Below are 20,017 nucleotides of genomic sequence, written 5' to 3'. Positions count from 1 at the left end.
GAGAAAAATAAAATAAGAGGGGTATAGAATGTTGGTGAAAGAAAATAATGCTATTTTCACTAATATTAATTTGTTTATTATTGTCAAGAAAAGCCAATTAAGTGGCATTTAAGCACTGATCCAAATAAGGTTAGAGGGTAAGTGACAGGGACATTTAATGGAAGAAAATTCTTGGCAAAAGGAAGGCTTAGTACAGACACCCCCAACATTTAGTGTACTTGGCAATGTGTATAATAACAAAGAAAAACCAAGCACTTGAAATAAACTTTGTAAACCGGCAGACCAGGAACTGCATCTCTAGTCTGAAGACCATTTTGGTCTGTTTTGTGCAGCCTTTTTATTTTCATTTTTAAAATTAATTTGAATTGGTTGGTAATGTTAAAAAAAATTAGGAGGTTTATGTATAAAAATGTTGAAGAACTGGAAGACCTAGCACAAAGGACTAGAGCTGGGCACTCGTTGCTAATTTAGTGGGACGTGTTTTCTCCAGTTTTCCACAATCACCAGCATCCTATATTGTATGTAGGAGTCACTATTCCTTGAAGAATGTTTCACTCATTTGTTAGCTTCCTTGTTCGTTCAGGTAGCGGAGTTTTATGATCCCTGGTTTAAATTCACTAAGAGGCAGGACAATAAAACCAATTTTGTAGAGAGTGGATTTTCAGACTACTCCTTTTTTTTTTTTTAATTATTGTCAGAGATTAAGTCTAGTATTTGGCAAAAGAGAAGAATATTTCCATTGTACCATAAATTACTAATCAATACCCTTAAATAATTAGCAGACCTTTCAAGATCTATATCTTGTAGGAGGAGTCTGCTTATACATTTGGATCTTCTATCTTATTTAGGAAAAGGCCCATTTGAGATCCACTAATGACAGTAAACATAAGAGACACAAATATTTTCCTTGCCAAAAACTTACCATGAAATCTATGACTAAGAAAGTATAGGAAAGGAAAAGAAATGAGAAGCTAAAGCAGTTAAAGAAATCTGTTCAAAATTCAGAGCGCTGAGTGCTATATAAATTAATGAAATCAAGACAAATAGCAAGAAAACAAAAACATTAATTAAAGCTCGACTTTACCTACACTGAAGGAGGCATATGGTAAGGGAATATTAATGCCATGTGAAACACTTCATAAAAAAGGCTCACCAAAGCAATCAATATACTGACTGATTTCCTACCAAAAGCAAACTGAATAAAAAGATACAGGTACTAATCTTCAGTGAGAATTCCAAGTTTTTCAAGACACAACTGAGAAGATTAATGTCTTCCTTGATTTTCAACTCTTTAATTTCTTAACATTTAGCACACTGGGTTAAATAAAGAAGCACATTGCTGTAGTCAAATACTGAGAAATCAATTCACTGCTTCAAGCTTTAAAGAATATGTTCATCCCAGAGTATGAGAAGTTAGAACCAGACTGACTCAGTTGAGGCCTTTTTAGGAGGGTCAAGGTACATGTAAAGACTGGAGAAAAGCAAATGAGGCACAAAGCCTGATGTACACTGCTGGGGGCAGGGTGGGTAATGACAAGAATTAGGCTCTGACCAGATGAAGGAGAAAAGGGATAAAGCTAAACAGGTGTTTAGAAGCCAAAATGTCCATAATCAGGGAATGGTGAGGATGTTCATGAAGGCAAGAGGTTCAGAATTTAAAGGTAGGGCATTATAAGGCTTATGAGTGAATGAAGGGTTGCATTTAGAAAAACATAGTAAGAAGGAAAACCAAAATTTCAAGAATAAATTTGTAAGCATGAACTGGACCAATCAACAGTATAGCTAAAGGGCTATATTATAATGATCAAAACTATGGGTTCTGAAGTTAGTCTGCTTGAGTCTGAAACTTAACAGTTTCATCACTTACTGGCTTGGTGACCGTGGGTAAGTTTCTTACCTTCTTGCTGCTTCAGTAATGATATTAACAATAATAGTGTTGCGAATAAAAATAAATAGTTAATACCGACTTCTTAGTGGTTATGATGTAATTAAATGAGCTAAAGTACAAGAGCTTAACATAGTGCCTGGCATGGAATAAGTGACCTGTATATGTTAGGATTATCACTGCTACCTTTAATTGTATAACAATTAAAAATCTGTTCTATCAAGCTTTCAATCTATATAGCTATAGAACTCAGCTAATAGAACTTTAAGGGAGCAGTAATTGTGTCTGTCCTGCTCAGGATTATATTCCCAGATACTAGTACAAACCTGACTCTTTGCAAGGTACTCAGTAACATTATTTGAATGAAGTCATGGATCAAAGTAATGGTGACCTGAAAGCCATTTTTATTTTATTTTATAAAAATGCAAATATATTCCAGGTGTCCCTCTTGGACTCAATACTCTGAATAACAAAGCAGGTCAGCTAGACTTACTTCAAAAAGGCCTGGAAAGATGCCCACCATCCCAACCTGAAACCCAACTCTCAGCACATGTTGGGCTTAAGTTGCATTAACATTTGCATTATGTACGTCAACTGGTAGGCTCATATCTTCCAGAAAACTGAGAAGGTAATAAAGAGCGTGTCTGAACTTTTCAAAGCCCTTGTCTACTAGTTGACCATTGGTATATGGTAAAAAAAAAACTGTCTTTTTCGTTACTGTCTTCTGCTAACTATAGGTGTATCAAAATGAAAAAGAACGAGACTTACTATCAAAAGTTGGAGCAATATTAACAAAGATATTGAAAGAGCTACCCAAATAAACTTCCATCCACTGACATCAAAGTAGGCAATACTCGAGACTATATTATTGGTATTATTGCCCAATATCTTTGTGCAATTGAGCAGTGGGATGAGCAAAAATAACAACTTTCAAACTAAATAATGGCTCAAAGAACTCTAAAAGGACTGAATAGGCAGGTGAAACATCAATGTCTAGCTTTGGATACAGCACCATTGAAAGAGCCACTAAAAGACCATCAGGAAAGTATATTCAACAGTGTCAGCAAATGCTAGTCGCAGTAACGTGTACTCTTATGATTTTATCATTGCCATCTAAAGTGAAGGCCCACTTTTGAATTAGTGTGAAATACAGTGGCATTTTTAAATCAAAAAGTTTTTAAATGACAAACTACCTGCAAGGCACAACATGAATGATTGCAGTACCAGCAGTTCCCATGGCAACCTCATCTTCAGTTTCCGAGGTCAAAGGAGTTTCAAGTCCAAGAACAAGTGAATAGAATTGCTGCTTCTTTTAAGTTTTGTTCAACCTTTAATCTGTGGGAAAGAAGAGACATTACAATGAGATTTGCAGATACTTCTCCTTGTGGCCTCTGCAAATTTGTTTTTACCTGAATACAAATAAAACTCACTTGTGGAAAAGTACTATTAAAGAAGAGAAAAGTATGTCAAATTATGAATATAAAGCAAACAAGCTGCCTTTCCTTTCCTTCCAAATAATACTTGGGCAGGGAATGGAACTGGTGTGTCCCTGTGGCCACCGAGTGAAAGCAAGAGCAGCTCTGATTAGATATAAACCAACCCAAGAGCAGGGGAATGGACTATTTTTTTTTAATAAGGTCCTACCCAATTCCTTAGTCTCCAGTCCCTATTCTTATTTATTTTCCAATTAATAATACACTAAAAATGTCAACATGGAAAAAAATCCCAAGTTTTAGAATGGAGTTACATGTGGGAAAATTATAACTACTCTATCAATTTAAACATTTTTTTCCTTACTCTGTGTTTCATCTCTAGAATCCAGTAAAATGTGCAGCTCCAGTGCCTACTGGGAGAAATCCTACTATCTATGAGTAGCTGACTACTAGGTTCTTTTGGACAAATATAGAACATGATTAAAAACAGTAATTCTTCCATTATCCAGAAATCTTTAAAATAGCAGAACTTTGTAGTAAAGAAAGGGTCTGTATTCCAAAGGCTACAAAGCAAGTGAATGAGTGAAGTAGTCAGACAAAATGGTCACTTTGGAGAATGCAATCAATGTCCTGTCTGAAGCAGGTGGGTGCTCCTTAGCTCAACCTGATGGTTAATATAGGGGGCACAGACCCAGGGTTGCAAGACAACCTACAACTTTTCAAAGAAATTTAAATATTATTGTATTTTGAAAACCTCCCAAGTTTTAAATATTGGAAATCAGTTCAAAATATTTTCTTAAACAATGTGTGAACCAAACAATGTCAAATTAACATCAGGTGCCAAAGGTCTGCAACATGACCTTAGTAAAACAGAACTAGGACTGCATTTGCTCTCATCTACCCACTCCTTCTCCCTCCATACTGCCAGCAAGACATGTATTCATGCATAGATGGGGCACCTTTTGCTTTCCAGACACTAATTGAGGCACTGGATCTGCCAAAATGCAGACAACCAGGTCTAGCCTCAAGGATCTCCTACTCCAGTGGGGGCAGTTACCCACACTTCATAAAACTGCAATACAATATGCCATTGCGAAGGAAGGAAGAGACTTTCTGGCCTGGGAGATGTCATAAAGGAGAAGGGTTCCCACTTCATTTGAAAGATGAGCAGGATGCTACCTATTTATCACTTAGTCAAAGGAGAAAGCTAGGAAACTGGGAGACTTAAAGCTAGGAAACTGGGAGACTCAAATTCTCTTTACAATTCTGGCTATAACTAGTTGCATGGTACTGGGTATTTACCCGATCCTCCCTCCTTAAGATTGTTTCAAGGATACCTTCTTGTTAAGTAAATGAAACCTCTTTTAAAACTATACAGTGCCATACATATGCTAGATATTATTACTGTACATCCAATATTTTTATCCTGATAATAACCTGGGGCTTCTCATCGCACTCCCACTTATAAGGAAAACACTGTGACGGAACACAGGCTCACATGAAAACATGGAATAGCACAAGCTCATTAATCAAGGGCTCTTAGCATTAATTTATACTGTGTGGTCACTGAGAAGCCTTTACGCTTACCAGGAAGCTAACAGAAAGTGAAGAACCATCATTAGAGAACTCATCTTTCTTTTGTGCTATTAAATAGCTCAGTTTCTGATAAAGCTAGACTAATATGTTGTGAAGACAAAAGGGACTCTTAACTTCTGATCTGCTGATGTGGCTGAAAGTAGGCAGCATCTCTAATTGGATATGTTCAGATACTTTTCTGACATGCATGGTGATTAGGCCATTTTAGATAAACAGGATGTGCTGATCAATGAAAACTATTAATGTCTTAAGCAAATGATCAGGGTATTAATAATTAATTTTGTGAGGGAAATGTCATCTCAGACCTGGGGATTGATCTACAATGTTAAGCAGTTTCTTGAAGCAATTAAAATTAGCTTAGGAAATGTATCCAATTTCATGATAAAGATTTAATTCATGATATGATGCTATTTGCAGTGTGTGTTAAGAGCTGTAGATTTTTAAGTATGAAGGATTTCAAGAACCTTACTGGCATTTATTTACATTCAGGTAAGGTAAGGTTCACCTTTACTAATCAGAAATAATGGGGTCATTGACAGTAATTTGTCTAGTGGGCAGTTGTAGTCAGAGAACCAGGTTTTCTATATGGAGCTGAAGATTCATGAATCTCATGTGGGACTGTGGTGCAAGATACAAAGTTTCATAATTTCAGTTTTTCTACTAAAGCCAGAAAGAAAGCTGCAGGATGAGCCAAGAGTTATGTTGGTAATAGATCTCCCCTGCAGCTCAGAGCTCTCCCTGGTTTATCCTAAGGTGGCTATAGTAAAAGAGAGTGTACTCAGCACTAACTTTGAGACCTTGTCCAAGAATTAGACTCGTAAATCCTAGAGAGGAGGTCACACAAAGAAAGAGAGCTTGGTTGCTTTCTCTGGCTGAGCCAGAAGAAGATTAACTGAGAACTCTCAGAATATTTTTACACAATGCTAAACAGAGCAAAACTCTTCTAGCCTCCAACCCTTCGAACAATTTTGATATTCTGATATTAATAGTAATACTAAAGACCTCCCTATAAAGTACTTAAGAAAAAGCAGGACTCATGGGACGCCTGGGTGGCTGAGTCAGTTAAGCTTCTGCCTTCAGCTCAGGTCATGATCCCAGAGTTCTGGGAACAAGTCCTGCATCAGGCTCCTTACTCAGCAGGGAGTCTGCTTCTCCCTCTGCCTGCACTCCCCCTGCTTGTGCTCTCTCTCTCTGACAAATAAATAAATAAATAAAATCTTAAAAAAAAAAAAAAGAAAAAGGAGGATTCAATTCCCCCTTAAGAGTCCTGATTTCTAAGAACCTACATGCAGGATCTGATCGTATCATTATTTGATTTAGAACTCTGCTAATTAAAATGCTGCTGGTATCCAAATAGCTCTAATTCAGCTGAACGAATAAGTAGATTTGCTTATTGTGCAACAGGAACAAACAGTACAAGGTGCTGGGTGTGCAGAGGTAATAGGGTTAAGGGCTTTGTCCTCAAGGAGCTCACTGTTGGCTTGACAAGCAAGGGGACTAAAGCAGTCGTTATAATTCAGTTCAAGGAGTGTAAAAAAGTCTATTAAGTACAAGGTGTTGAGGATGTAAAAGAACATCATCTAAATGAATTGGTGGTGGGGCAGTGAGGCAGGGGCTTCAAGAAAGCTCTCCAATGGCCCTGAACAGTTGATCTGAGTTTAAAGAATAAATAAGAGGGAGGAAGGAAATTCTAAGCCAAGGGGATAAGGAAAACACAGACATGAAGCTGAGAACTTAGAGGGTTCAAGTTACAGCAACACAAGATAACGAAAACAGCAAAGTCTGAAGAGTCAGACTTGTGCTCTAATCCTGGACCTCCAATTCCTTAGCTACCATGGCTCATTTGTAAAATAATGGCAATAATACCTGTCTCCCAGGCTTAGTGAAAGAATTAGTGAGAATTTATGGAATGCACTGAGGACAGGTCCTTGATACTTAGTTGCCATCCTTGTTAAAAATAGCACAGCACAGCTTAAGTCAAGGGGCCCGATATCCAAACTGCCTTGAATGTATATTAAAGAATTTGGACTTGAATCTGAAGGCTAAGATGACAAGGGGAAGGACTTGGAACAGGAAAAGGACCTAAAAAAAAAAAACTGATTTACATATATGGGGATCTACTTTAAATGCAATACCAGAAGTACAGGTTATCTGTTTTCCTTTCTTGCTTTTCTCCTCTGGTCAACAACTTAACTACATTTCTAATTATGAAGTATACTTCCAACATACAGCAAAATTTTCAAGGCCTCAAGGCAGCTTGGAAAAACACTGGATTTGGAATCAAGCATAGTGAGTTCTTTCTTCCTGGTTTTGCCAAAGTTATCAGACTTGGGAAAACCATTTAGTCTTGTAAACATATTTGTCTATAGATTGGGGATCATGGCATGAGCCCTATCTTCCTCACAAGTGTGCTGTAAAGGTCAATTGACAGTTTTTTGAGAGTGAATATTAGTCATTATTACTGTTTAGATGGAGATTAAAATCTTCTCCCCAAATGGAATTTAAACCTTATGAAGGTAAGTAATCATTGATTTATTCACTGATATTAAGAGGCACATGGACAGTGCATGGCACAGACTAGGCAGTCAATAGTTGGTTTGTAAATGAAACAACAAATGTAACTAACATCTTTTGTGCTTTTACATTCCTTTCTTATTTAACCTTCATAAGGACCCTGAAGGTCAGGCATCACTACCCTCTATAAAATTATAGCCTTGGCAATTAGATTGTGAGAGGCTGTGGAAGTTGTTCAAGGTCAAATGTCTATAAATCAATAGAGCCTGTACTCAAAATCTATGTCTTCATACTTGAAGTCCTGTGCTCTTTTCTACCACAGTGACAGAAATGTAAATAAACCTATGTGTCTTTTAAAGCATGACATAAAGTTCTGATGGCGATTATTTTCTAACTCTGCTTTTCACGTTGTCCTTCTGCAGAAATGAAGCCAGATGCCAGCAAGTAATAGTGCAGAATCTGCATTATATTTATAATGCAAAGTTTCTGAGCTGAGTTCTAGTCAGAAAGCTACCTATCGCTAGTTTTAATTCACAAATCTTGTGACAGTATAAATGTGAGTAAGTTCCTTTCCCTCCAAGTGTAAGAGCCACATGACCATTTGTTTTCTTACTATTATTATTTAGAGTGCAGCCATTCTTTTTTTTAAGATTTTATTTATTTATTTGACACAGAGAGACACAGTGAGAGAGGGAACACAAGCAGGGGGAGTGGGAGAGGGAGGAGCAGGCTTCCCACTGAGCAGGGAGCCCGATGTGGGGCTTGATCCCAGGACCCCAGGATCATGACCCGAGCCCAAGGCAGACGCTTAACAATTGAGCCACCCAGGCGCCCTTGGAGTGCAGCCATTCTTAAGGCAGGAATTTTAAAAAGGATCATCCACATTTCCCAGTTGTATAGTTGAGCATTTTTTAAGTCTTCAATTAGCTAATGAGGTGTGCAGTCAATCACAATGGTGGGGAAGCTGCGAACAAAACTGAAAGCAAGAGAGAAATGTGGCTTCCTTAGAAAGCAATCTGCCAATCATTTCAAGGGAAAATGGTATAAAGTCAAATCTTAAATTTCAACCAGTCAACAGATATTTACTGAGTGCCCATTATACAGAAGGTAATATGAAGAATGAAAAGAGTCAAGGTCAAGGTCTCTGGCCACAGGGGCACAGCAACTCAGCAGGTAGAAAAGATCACAGACTACACAAGTTAGTTTACATGTCAAATATATATAGTAGTATATATAATGTATACTTCCTATGGTTATGGTAGCTGGCCTAACAGGGTCTTTCTGAAGAGTGAAAATTCTTACCATATCAGTCAATCAAATTAGCTTACTAGATTTTCTCCTGTACTAACTTTTTACTCTATGTACTAGAAGAGACACATTTCTATTTCTATTTCCCTGATGTCTTCCCTGTTTCTGTGGAGACTGCAAAAAGTCTTCTTTAGGAATGGTGAGAAAATGTGTTTTGCTTGGTTTCTCTCACTGGATTGCTTGTCCCAAGCATTTCAAAGAACAAGGAGAACAGTGTAAAGAATAAAAGAGGGGCACCTGGGTGGCTCAGTTTGTTAAAACTCTGCCTTCAGCTCAGGTCATGATCCCAGGGTCCTGGGATGGAGCCCTGCATAGAGCCCCCCCCCCCCCCCGCGCCCCCGGCAACAATCGCATCAGGCTCCCTGCTGAGCAGGGAGCCTGCTTCTCTCTCTCCCACTCCCTCTGCTTGTGCTCTCTGTCAAATAAATAAATAAAATCTTTTAAAAAAAGAAGAAAAGTTATAAAAAAACCTGGATAATACATTTGGAAAATGCCACCTATTTACCAAGAGGTAGATATGCATAAGATGGAATCCCTTATTTAAACTGTACTGGCCTACCCAATAGCTGATTTGGACTCTATTTCCATCATAAGACCTCATTAGAGAAGACATTGAAGAATTACAGAGGGTGGGTTAAAGTGAACAATTTTACCCATTTTTTAAAGGCTTTTCTGGACAAAACAGTGTCTCCCACTTGTGGCAATTCTAACCAGAAATACAATAATTACATTAGGCAGATATCCTGAGGGATTAAAAACCAAGCAAGCCAATATCTCATTATTTCAGTCACTGAAGGATATATTTATACATTCTGAGAGCCAAGAAAGTTCTATACACTAATTTTCAAAAATTTTTAATTAGCTTCTTAGAATATATACCCACTATCACTTTCTCAGTATATGTTCTCCTTATAAAACCTTAATCTGCTTTGATGTTGGACCTTTACACTTTGCTACTGGGGAGACATTTTTCAAAAAACTGAAGTAATCCCAATAATTAAACTGCGGTATTTCTAAAGACCCCTGGATTGAGATTCTGCATAACTGGGTTACTGGCTCAGTATTGTTATTTAATTGCTGGCCAAGTTTCTCCACCAGTAAAAGAGGAGAGTGAACTAGACTGCTTCTAAGGATGCATGAAGGCTTGACGTGCATCATCATATCAGAGAACAGTTGTGTATTTGGAAGATAATTAGTCAAATGAATGGTAGTCACCATGGCTTTGTCATCACCAAAGCTATTTGAGACATCTATTTCTCAGATTACACCATGTTCTCATCCAGCAAAGTTGTATGAGATGTACTGCTTTTAAATTCTATGTATGCTGCTCAAAAATATTAAGATACTAAGGAATAAACCTATCCAAATAGGTAAAAGACCTGCACTCTGAAAACTACAAAATGTTGATGGAAGAAACTGAAGACAATACAAAGAAATGGAAATATATTCTACGCTTATGGATTTAAAGAACAAATACTGTTAAAATGTCTATACCATCCAAAGCAGTCTACACGTTTAATGCAATCCTTATCAAACTACTAACAGAGCTAGAACAAACAATTCTAAAATTTGTATGGAACCACAAAAGACCAAAATAGCCAAGGCAATCTTGAAAAAGAAAAGAAAAGCTTGAGCCATCACAATTCTGGACGTAAAGTTATATTACAAAGCTGTAATAATCAATACAGTATGGTACTGGCACAAAAATAGACACATAGATGAAGAGAACAGAATAGAAAACCTAGAAATAAACCCACCACTATATGGTCAATTAATCTTCAACAAAGCAGGAAAGAATAACCAATGGGATAAGGACAGTCTCTTCAACAAATGGTGTTGGGAAAACTGGACATGCAAAAGAATGAAACTGGATACTCTTATGCCATACAAAAAAATAAATTCAAAATGGATTAAAAACCTAAATGTGAGACCAGAAACCATAAAAATTTTAGAAAAGAGCACAGTCAATAACCTCTTTGACATCAGCCATAGCAACTTTTTTCTAGATATGTCTCCTGAGGGAGGGGAAACAAAAGTGAAAAAAAAAACAAACTATTGGGACTACATCGAAATAAAAAGCTTCTGCACAGCAAAGGAAACAATCAACAAAAGTAAAAGGCAACCTACAGAATGGGAGAAGATATTTCCAAATGGCTTATCTGATAAAGGGTTAGCATCCAAAATTCGTAAAACAACTTGTACAAATAAACACCCAGAAAACAATGGGCAGAAGACCTGAACAGAGATTTCTCCAAAGAAGACATCCAGATGGCCAACAGACACAAGAGAAGATGCTCAACATCACTCTCCGTCAGGGAAGTGCACATTAAAACTACAGTGAGATATCACCTCACACCTGTCAGAATGGCTAAAATCAACAACATAAGAAACAACAAGTATTGGCAAGAATTTGGAGAAATAGGTACACATGTGCAGTGTTGGTGGGAATGCAAAGGGGTACAGCAACTGTAGAAAACAGTATAGAGGTTCCTCAATAGTTAAAAATAGGCCTATGTTTATTGCAGCATTTTTTTATAATAGCCAAGATATGGAAGCAGCCCAAGTATCCATCAATAGTTTATTTATCTGCTTATTTCTGGGTTTTCTATTCTATAGATCTATGTGTCCATGTTTGTGCCACTACGATACTGTATTGACCACTACAGGTTTGTAATATAACTTGAAGTTCATAACAGATAAACAGATAAAGATGTGGTACACACACACACACACACACACACACACACACACTGGAATATTATTCAGCCATAAAAACTGAAATCTCGCCATTTGCAGCAACATGGATGGAGCAAGAGAGTATAATGTTAAGTAAAATAAATCAGTCAGAGAAAGACTAATACCATATGATTTCACCCATACGTGGAATTTAAGAAACAAAACAAATGGGCAAAAGGAAAAAAGAGAGAGAAAGAGAGAGAGACAAATCAAGAAACAGACTCTTAATTATAAAGAACAAACTGATGGTTACCAGAGGGAAGGAGATGGGGGTTTGGGTTAAATAGGTGATAGGGATTAGGGAGGGCACTTGTGATGAACACCAGGCGATGTATGGAAGTGCTGAATCACTATTATTATGCACCTGAAACTAACATAATACTGAAAAAAAAAATAATAAAGTTACGCTTATACCAAAAACAAACAAAAATTAAATTCTATGTATGATGCTATTACTGGAAATTTAATCCCATGCCACAAATGTATGTTCACTGTTCACTGCCTCCACTAAATAATCACTTATTGTGCTACTGTTCAAGTTTTATTTAATCTTTACTTTTATTAAAGTAATACATAAACATAGCTTAAATACTTATTCTTACTCCCTGGAGGGAACTACTTTCCCAGGGAAAACAAGTTATTTTTCTGGTATGTATCTTAATTTTGATTAAATATAAATGCTTAAACTAGTATTTCTTGATTTGGGGGTTTAATGTACTATTAGTTTATGATGATGAGAATTCAGCTCCCTTACACAAGCAGTCCCGATGATAGACACACATGCATAAACACATGCACACATACCTGGTTCCACTGTTATCTGAATTTAGTCATATCACTTAATTCGGTTGATAATTTTTCCACTAAGTCCCAGAGTATACTGCTTTTATTTCCTTTTTGTATTAGTTGGGATTTTTTTTAGAGTTAATAGTTTCCTCTTTGTTTGCTTAGGTTTGCAAGTGTCTATCACAAATTCATCTTAAACATTTTACCATATCTAATACTTTTGATATGTTTAAACATATCTGATAGTCCATCAATTTTAATAAGTTTTTATTTACAACATTCAGATACTGAACACTCTTAAAATTCAGTTGAAAAACAAATGGAAATAATGCCTATCTTCTATTATGAAAGCCATGTATTTGAAACTGTAATTATATATATAATGTATATTATGTAATTATCCATATATATATATACACAGTTTTTATGTTTTTGAGTTTTTAGTACAACATGTGTAGTTAATGCAACATGTTGCTTGTTAACTACAACATGTGTAGTTAAAGCAACATGTATGTTGCTTAACAAAAGTATATGTGATTAGGGGCGCCTGAATGGCTCAGTCTGTTAAGCACTGGACTCTTGATTTCAGCTCAGGTCATGATCTCGTCATAAGATTAAGCCCCACCTCGGGCTCCAAGTTGAGTGTGGAGCCTGTTTAAGATTCTCTCTCTCTCTCCCTCTGCCTCTGCCCTTCTGCCAACCCTTCTGCGCATGTGTGCTCACACATACACACACTCTTTCTCTCTCTTAAAAAAAAAAAAAGCATATGTGATTAAGCTATTAATGTTGGTGGCAATGTAATGGTAGAATATAATACAAAATAACTGAGGAAATGATAAACAATACATCATCTACAGAGTACTTACTATGTAGTAGTCTCTTATAAACATTAACTCATATCATCTTTAAAAGAACCCTTTTAGGGGCACCTAGGTGGCTCAGTCACTTGAGTGGCCAAATCTTGATTTCGGCTCAGGTCACGATCTCAGGATTGTGAGATCAAACCCCGAGTTGGGCTCTGCACTGGGCATGGAGCCTGCTTAAGATCTCTCTCTCCCTCTACCTCTTGCCCCCTGCCCTACCCCGCTTGTGCGCATGGCACACATGTTTTTCTCTCTCATAAATAAATAAATAAATACACATAAATAAATCAATACATAATTAAAATTTTCTTAAAAAAAGGAACCCTTCGAGGTGGACAATACTATTTTCATTTTAAGGGTTAAATAAATTGTCCTTTGTTACAGCTGTTAAGTAATAGGGACCGGGCATGAACTCTAAATGCCACCCCCCAAGTTTATCAAAGTATATTTTGCATACACTCATGTACAGTATTTTCAGTGTAAAGTTTGATGAGATTTCAAAAACTAATGCAGTCATACAACCGCCACTACCATTCTACCAGGATGTAGAATATTTACATCACCCTTGAAATGAACTCTGAAAGTTCGACTTCAGAGTGTAGATATTTAAGTGCTATGTGGAAATTCTCCCAAATAGTTACAATGCAGACTTATTAAAAGAACAGGTAATTGTAGCATGTAAAAAATTACAGTGGTGTTTCCCCTTATTTAGACTGCTTCTCAGATACTTCATCCTTCCTTTAGAATGTCATTCCCAGGGGCACCTGGGTGGCTTAGTCGGTTAAGCATCTGCCTTCGGCTCAGGTCATGATCCCAGGGTCCTGGGATCGAGCCCCTCATGGGGCTCCCTGCTCTGCGGAAAGCCTGCTTCTCCCTCTCCCACTCCCCCTACTTGTGTTCCTTCTCTCACTGTGTCACCCTCTGTCAAATAAATAAATACAATCTTAAAAAAAATTAAAAAAAGAATGTCATTCCCATATTAGTACACTCTCATTACAATAAAAACAAAAAGTAAATCATAGCTGAAGATAGGAAAATACACGGCACCTCCACTCCTCTTTCCCATTCCTATGGAAAGCAAAGCTAATTGAGTATGGCACTCTTTCTTGCTTAGCCCAAGGGCAGTCCCAGAATCTTTTCAACATAACATTTCAAGTAGACACAACAAAATCAATATAGCTTGCAAGTAAAATTAAAAATTTCTTTGCCTTCCCTATGGTAGTTGCAAACACTGGCTTTAGAATTATGAAAGCCAGGTTCAAATCCCAGTTCTACCATTTAGCTGTTGACCTTGGGCAAGTCATTTAACCTCCTTTGGCCTCACTTTTCTCTTTGGTAAAGTGACAGGGATGATACAAGATTGTTGAAAAGAATATAAGAGAAAATATTTATAAGTGGATTCTGATGGAAAAAGGTGAGCATGGCTTTTGAGTAGGTAACCTTGTTGGGAAAAGAAGATGAGCAAGCAATGAAACATCTGGGTTCAAGATACAATGGATGCAGGAAAGCACACTGTACTGATGGGGAAAACCCATATTACACTAGATTCCTTCCTGAGCATTAGAGGAGAAGGTATGGAAGTGGTCTGGGGGAAATGAATCTTCCCAGAGACTCCAGTCTCAGTCTTGCTTTCTGGGTATTGGGAAGTCAACTTTGCAAACTTTTTAAAGGTTCCTACAATCCAAGCAGGATGGGTTTCTTAGCAACCATCTCACGTTTGTTTTCCTTCTGCCCACTGGTGTGCTGCAGAGTGCCAATTCGGCTAAACTCTCAAATAAATCACTGTTAATGAAGCATGCTGCATATACAGACAGCAACAGGCATTTTTTAATCACCTAAACTAAAGAAGAGTTAAAGGTAAGCACAAAACACTCTAATACCTAATATATTAGGTGTCAGATTTAAAGTGGCAAGAACCGTATGACTTTCAGAGCTTTTACTTGGATGTACTTAGTGGAAAGTAAAGCTTACTAGTATATTCATCATTATGCACAGCTTGCTGATTACTTGGACAGCCAAATCAGATATCCGATAGCTTAAAAGTGAGTCTGTACCTACTTAATCAGAAGCAGAAATAAGATTGCAAACATAAATGTACAAATAATGATAGGCTATAAAAATAAAGGGAATAAAATCTTTCACACTCTCTCCATTATTCACAAATTATTAATTACACTTCAAGTAAATGACATACCATATAATACAGCAATGAATAAGACAGACACAGTTTGCCCTCATGAAGTTTATTTTATTCTACGGGGAAGTAAGTAACACAGTACTTTAAGGGTGTTAGAATAGTAGACAAACAAGAAAGTGTACTAGTATAAGACAAGAGTATATATGGTTTTTGGAAACAGACCTAAGTTCAAACATCAGTTTTTTATACCCAATATCTGAATTGTTTTGTAAAAGTTATTTTTTTGTTTTAAAGATATTATTTATTTATTCATGAGAGACAGAGAGAGGCAGAGGCAAAGGGAGAAGCAGGCTCCCTGCGGAGTGGGGAGCCCAGTGTGAGACTTGATCCCAAGACCCTCAGATCACGACCTGAGCTGAAGGAGACGCTTAACCCACAGAGCCACCCAGGCGCCATGTAAAAGTTATTTCTGATCCTTCAGTTTTTCATCTATATAATGGAAACATTGCCACCTACTTTAGAAGTTCACAGAGGAGTGCCTAGGTGGCTCAGTCAGTTAAACCCCTGCCTTCCGCTCAGGTCATGACTTCTGGGTCCTGGAATCCAGGCCGGAATTGGGCTCCCTGTTCAGTGAGGATCTTGCTTCTCCCTCTCCCCCATCCCCTACTCCCACTTGTGCACTCTCTCTCTCTCTCTCAAGTAAATAAACAAAATCTTAAAAAAAAAAGAAGTTCATGGAGAAATATATGAGCTAACGCATGTAAAATTTTTATCACCATAATAACAATCTTAATGAGGGCTTTGTCTTATCTAGGGGAAACTTAGAAATCTCTCTATAATAAGTAGAGTCTGGGGACATGAAACTACCCTCCTCTTTGGTGTAGTGATGATATAGCATCTATATTCATAGTTTTCCATTTCATGCAATGGTAAATTGTGCATTCCAGATCTTGTGCTATCCTTTACAGAAATAAATACTATATTAGCACATTTATCTAAAAAGAAATATTTGAATAACCGTAGTATGTCTGGCACAGTGCTAGGCACTAGATATCACAATAAAGTCGACAAAATCTTATCATCATAGAGCTTGAATTCTAGTGCATTTTCCTGTTTATTTTCCCATGGACTCATTTTCTTGAAGAACAGATTAATTTCCTGCGAAGCACGCCTCAGTGTCACTGTCCTTTATTCTGGGACCGCATGCAGATTATAGGATGTTACTATATCATTTGACAAACTCTTCTGAATTCTTATTTGGTATAGAATAGTTTACCAGAAGTCCCTGCATATTAAACAGAACTATTTACCAAGCAATCACCTGCACTCTCTTGTCTTTTGCACTGAAATCTGTACCTCAGGCATGAAAATGGTAGAGTGCTAAAATCACGAGCTGTTTTCTTCCTTGAGTACTTACTATGTGTCAGTTACTATCCAAGATTTTATATAGATGATCTAATCCTCACAATAACTTGAGGAGGTAGGTTTATAATAATTGCCATTTGTCAAAGAGGAAATTGAAGCTTGGAGAGGAATGTGAGAGACTTATTTCTTTGGTGTTCCTTCTCCTGCTTTCTCTGGACCTATAAGTGGCCAATTTCCTCTCAGTATATTATGTCAGGGCAGATAGCACTGACATTCAAACGGAAAAATAAAGTACAAAGTTGGTAAACCTCTTTGCAAAGGTTGTCTCTCTGCGTTGGTGGGGATACCTAAGCATCAGATGCACACTAATGACTGAATTATAGCTTATGGATGCAGAATCATTAGAATGGTAGGGGATTTTTTTCCCTCTTGTATTAGCAGCAGAAATTGTGAATGTGATTGTTTAAAAATTTTTTTTATTGTCTTTATCAAAGGGTGGTTATCCATCCAGTTAGTTTCATAGCCAAAATAGGTAGCAAGTGATCGATGTGTTGTTTAATTAGGCTAACTTAGGTCAAACTGGGTAAACACTATTTGGTTCTAGGAAAACAAGATTTCAGGTCTGGCCGGTCACATATATAACAGATGTCCTGTAGTTTTGGGTGTGAAATGAGCACATACTGCCCATTTATTTTTAGCCATTCTATTTATGTTCTTATTTAAAATGCAATAGAGTGATCATTTCCAGCTATAAAATGGCTTTTATCTGAGAATCTCCAAAGGACGGTGCATTAATTCTTAGTACACTGGTTAGGATGAAAGTTAGGTTCCTGCATAATGGTTTTTAGGAAGGGAAACTGGAGCATAAAAGAGTATGGTGACTATATAATATTTAATACATTAAGAAGAAATACATATGTCTGTGCCTGAAGTTAATGCTGGGGGGAAATACTAATTTTACAGTGGAGAAACTCAGCTGACTTACTCTTAACCAACGATCAAGGCTAACATCACCAGTGAGAAGTCATACTGGCCTCATGCAGCCTCTAAAAGTGCCAAAAGTACTAAAAGGGTCACAGTATTCTTTTGTGGTTTCTTAGCCAACAATCCCTAACTTCACTGTAATCATGAGAAAACATTAGACAACTGAGTAGAATTCTGTAATATAACTGAGCAATTGTCTTCAAAACTGTCAAAATCTCGAAAGGCAAGCAAAGACTAAGGAACTGTCATGGAACTGAAGGATGCTAAAGAGAAGTGAATACTATAAAAGATGTGGGATTCTGGGTCAGATCCTGTAATAGAAACAGGACATTATTAGAAAAACTAGTGAATATCAAATAAGGCCTGTTGTTTACTTAACTGTTTTGTATCCATGTCAATTTCCTGGTTTTGGTTGCTATATTATGGTATGTAAGGTAATTAGGAGAACCAGAGGGAAAGCCAAACAAGAACTCTGTACCACTTTTTGGTAACTTCTCTGTGAGTTTATAATTATTTCAAAATAAAGCCAACACTCTATCAGTCATTTCTTAGCCGGAGAATCAGACTTCAGAAAAAAAAATCTTTTTTTTTGTCTTTACAACGGTGGATCTATCCTCCTAGAAAGAAATGTGCATATATCATACCAGTGTAGATGTTATATTTATGGTTTGCTACATCATCTCTGGATGAAGTTCGAAGATCATAAAAGTTTGCTCATAAAAGACACAATGGTCGGAGAAAAACTATATGAAAAAAACTCTATGTATGCCCAGGCTGCAAGCTATATTGTCAGTGTTGTTACTTTGTGGCAATTTAATTGATATTAGACTGCTGAATAAATTAAGATGTGGAAAGAACCAGGCTTACCTTATGTTTCTTAATGATAAATAAATAATGCCACAATTCCATACTTCTTATATGCTAAAAAACAGCATGCAGGTTTTTTCTATATTTCCCATTCACTATTACTGTGAGCTCTTTGCAATAAAATGTAAAATCTACATAAAGAGAGGAGAAAAATATGAAAATGGGAATAGCTGTAGTACTATATACATTTTTTCATGATATAAAACTCCCTCCTTAAATCAGCAGTCTAGGCATGCTGTTGGTACAAGAAAATGTAACTCCAGTTACCTGTGGAAACTAAGAGGTAGCTGTAATCTACAAAAAGACTTTCGAGAAGAATTCTAACTAGTGACAACTTAAATTCTGAGACTGAGCTGTTTCAGAGATGAGACAAAGGACCCAAGACAGATCTAAATAGTTGAAGTTACTTCAGGAAAACTCAATCCCATGGCTTTTATTAAAGTCCATGCCCACACAGTTCAAGTTTTTATGTTATTGCCTCTCAACCCTTCACTTAACTACATGTCAGCTGTGAGTTTCACGACAATATTTTCAAGTAGAAAAAAAAATGTGATGAAGTATGTCCTCTCAATGCTTATGTTTTGTAACCGTAAATATGCAAAGGCTTTTATCTGACTTTTCCGTGCATCACATTTCAGGCTCAGTTTGTATCTCAGGTTGCCTTATGGAATGTCCACTAGAGGGAAATAGAAAAACTCCTTGGGAAACAGTATCCATGATGGATGGGAAAGAATAGCTTGCATAAATACAATGAAAGAGTCACCCAAATATCTAGCTGAGTTCAAGGAAGACAAAGGTTTACCAACCAGAAATAAATATTTTTTATGTACTTGAACAGTGTTCTGAGCTCAACAGAGTTAAGTCCTCAAGGGGGGTTGGTGGTAAGGGATCAGATTGTAATGGTATACTTGCATCACTTCTAAGTGATGGCAGGTCTACCATTGCCATCCATTCCTCTTAAGAGATCCTGCATCCTGCTTTCTCCTGAATTCATACAAGTGAGGAATGAGTCTGGTAGCCATGATGAGCATGGTACTAAAAGCCAAGAAAAAAAAATGGAGATTAAATGTATTGCTTTTTTCTTGTTGATATTAACATGAACTCTATGGAAACCATTCTTTGATTCAAATCCCCAAACCTTAAACAATGGCTTTGTCCCATTGCTTTTAACACCTGATCCTCCTTCACAACTGCAGTATCCCCAAGCACAGCCTTTAGCTTGGACATCAAAAATTTCATTTCTAAGCAATGTTAAATAGCCAGAATAAAATATATAAGTACTATATAATTCGTATTATATACACACATATACATATATAACATCCCAGAGCCCAGTTGTCCACACAAAATAATTTGTTCTTTTTATTATTATTATTTATTTGTCAGAGAGAGAGAGAGAGAGAGAGAGCACAAGCAGGGGGAGAAGTAGGCAGAGGGAGAAGAAGGCTCCCCACTGAACAAAGGACTTGATCCCAGGACCCCAGGATCATGACCTGAGCCGAAGGCAGGCACTTAACAGACTGAGCCACACAGGCGTCCCTGA

The 20,017-nt window shown here is 37.1% G+C and overlaps 1 protein-coding gene across 2 annotated transcripts in view; it reads right to left on the bottom strand.

Annotated features, from left to right (window-relative positions):
- Window positions 1-20,017, bottom strand: part of CNTN4 (contactin 4) — a 952,644-nt gene that overhangs the window by 470,014 nt on the left and 462,613 nt on the right. For both annotated transcript variants that reach the window (XM_025885702.2, XM_073901561.1), the window contains exon 4: window positions 3,079-3,220. In XM_025885702.2, the coding sequence (XP_025741487.1) occupies window positions 3,079-3,133 (55 nt within the window). In that variant the 5' untranslated portion in view covers window positions 3,134-3,220. The remainder of the gene's footprint in view (window positions 1-3,078; window positions 3,221-20,017) is intronic.

This window comes from Callorhinus ursinus, unplaced genomic scaffold, assembly GCF_003265705.2.
Source record: "Callorhinus ursinus isolate GAN/ISIS: 27379988/994484 unplaced genomic scaffold, GSC_fseal_2.0 scaffold15, whole genome shotgun sequence".
NCBI classification, from domain to species: domain Eukaryota; kingdom Metazoa; phylum Chordata; class Mammalia; order Carnivora; family Otariidae; genus Callorhinus; species Callorhinus ursinus.
Note: the sequence above shows the minus strand (reverse complement) of the source record. Positions and strands in the feature narration are given on the sequence as shown.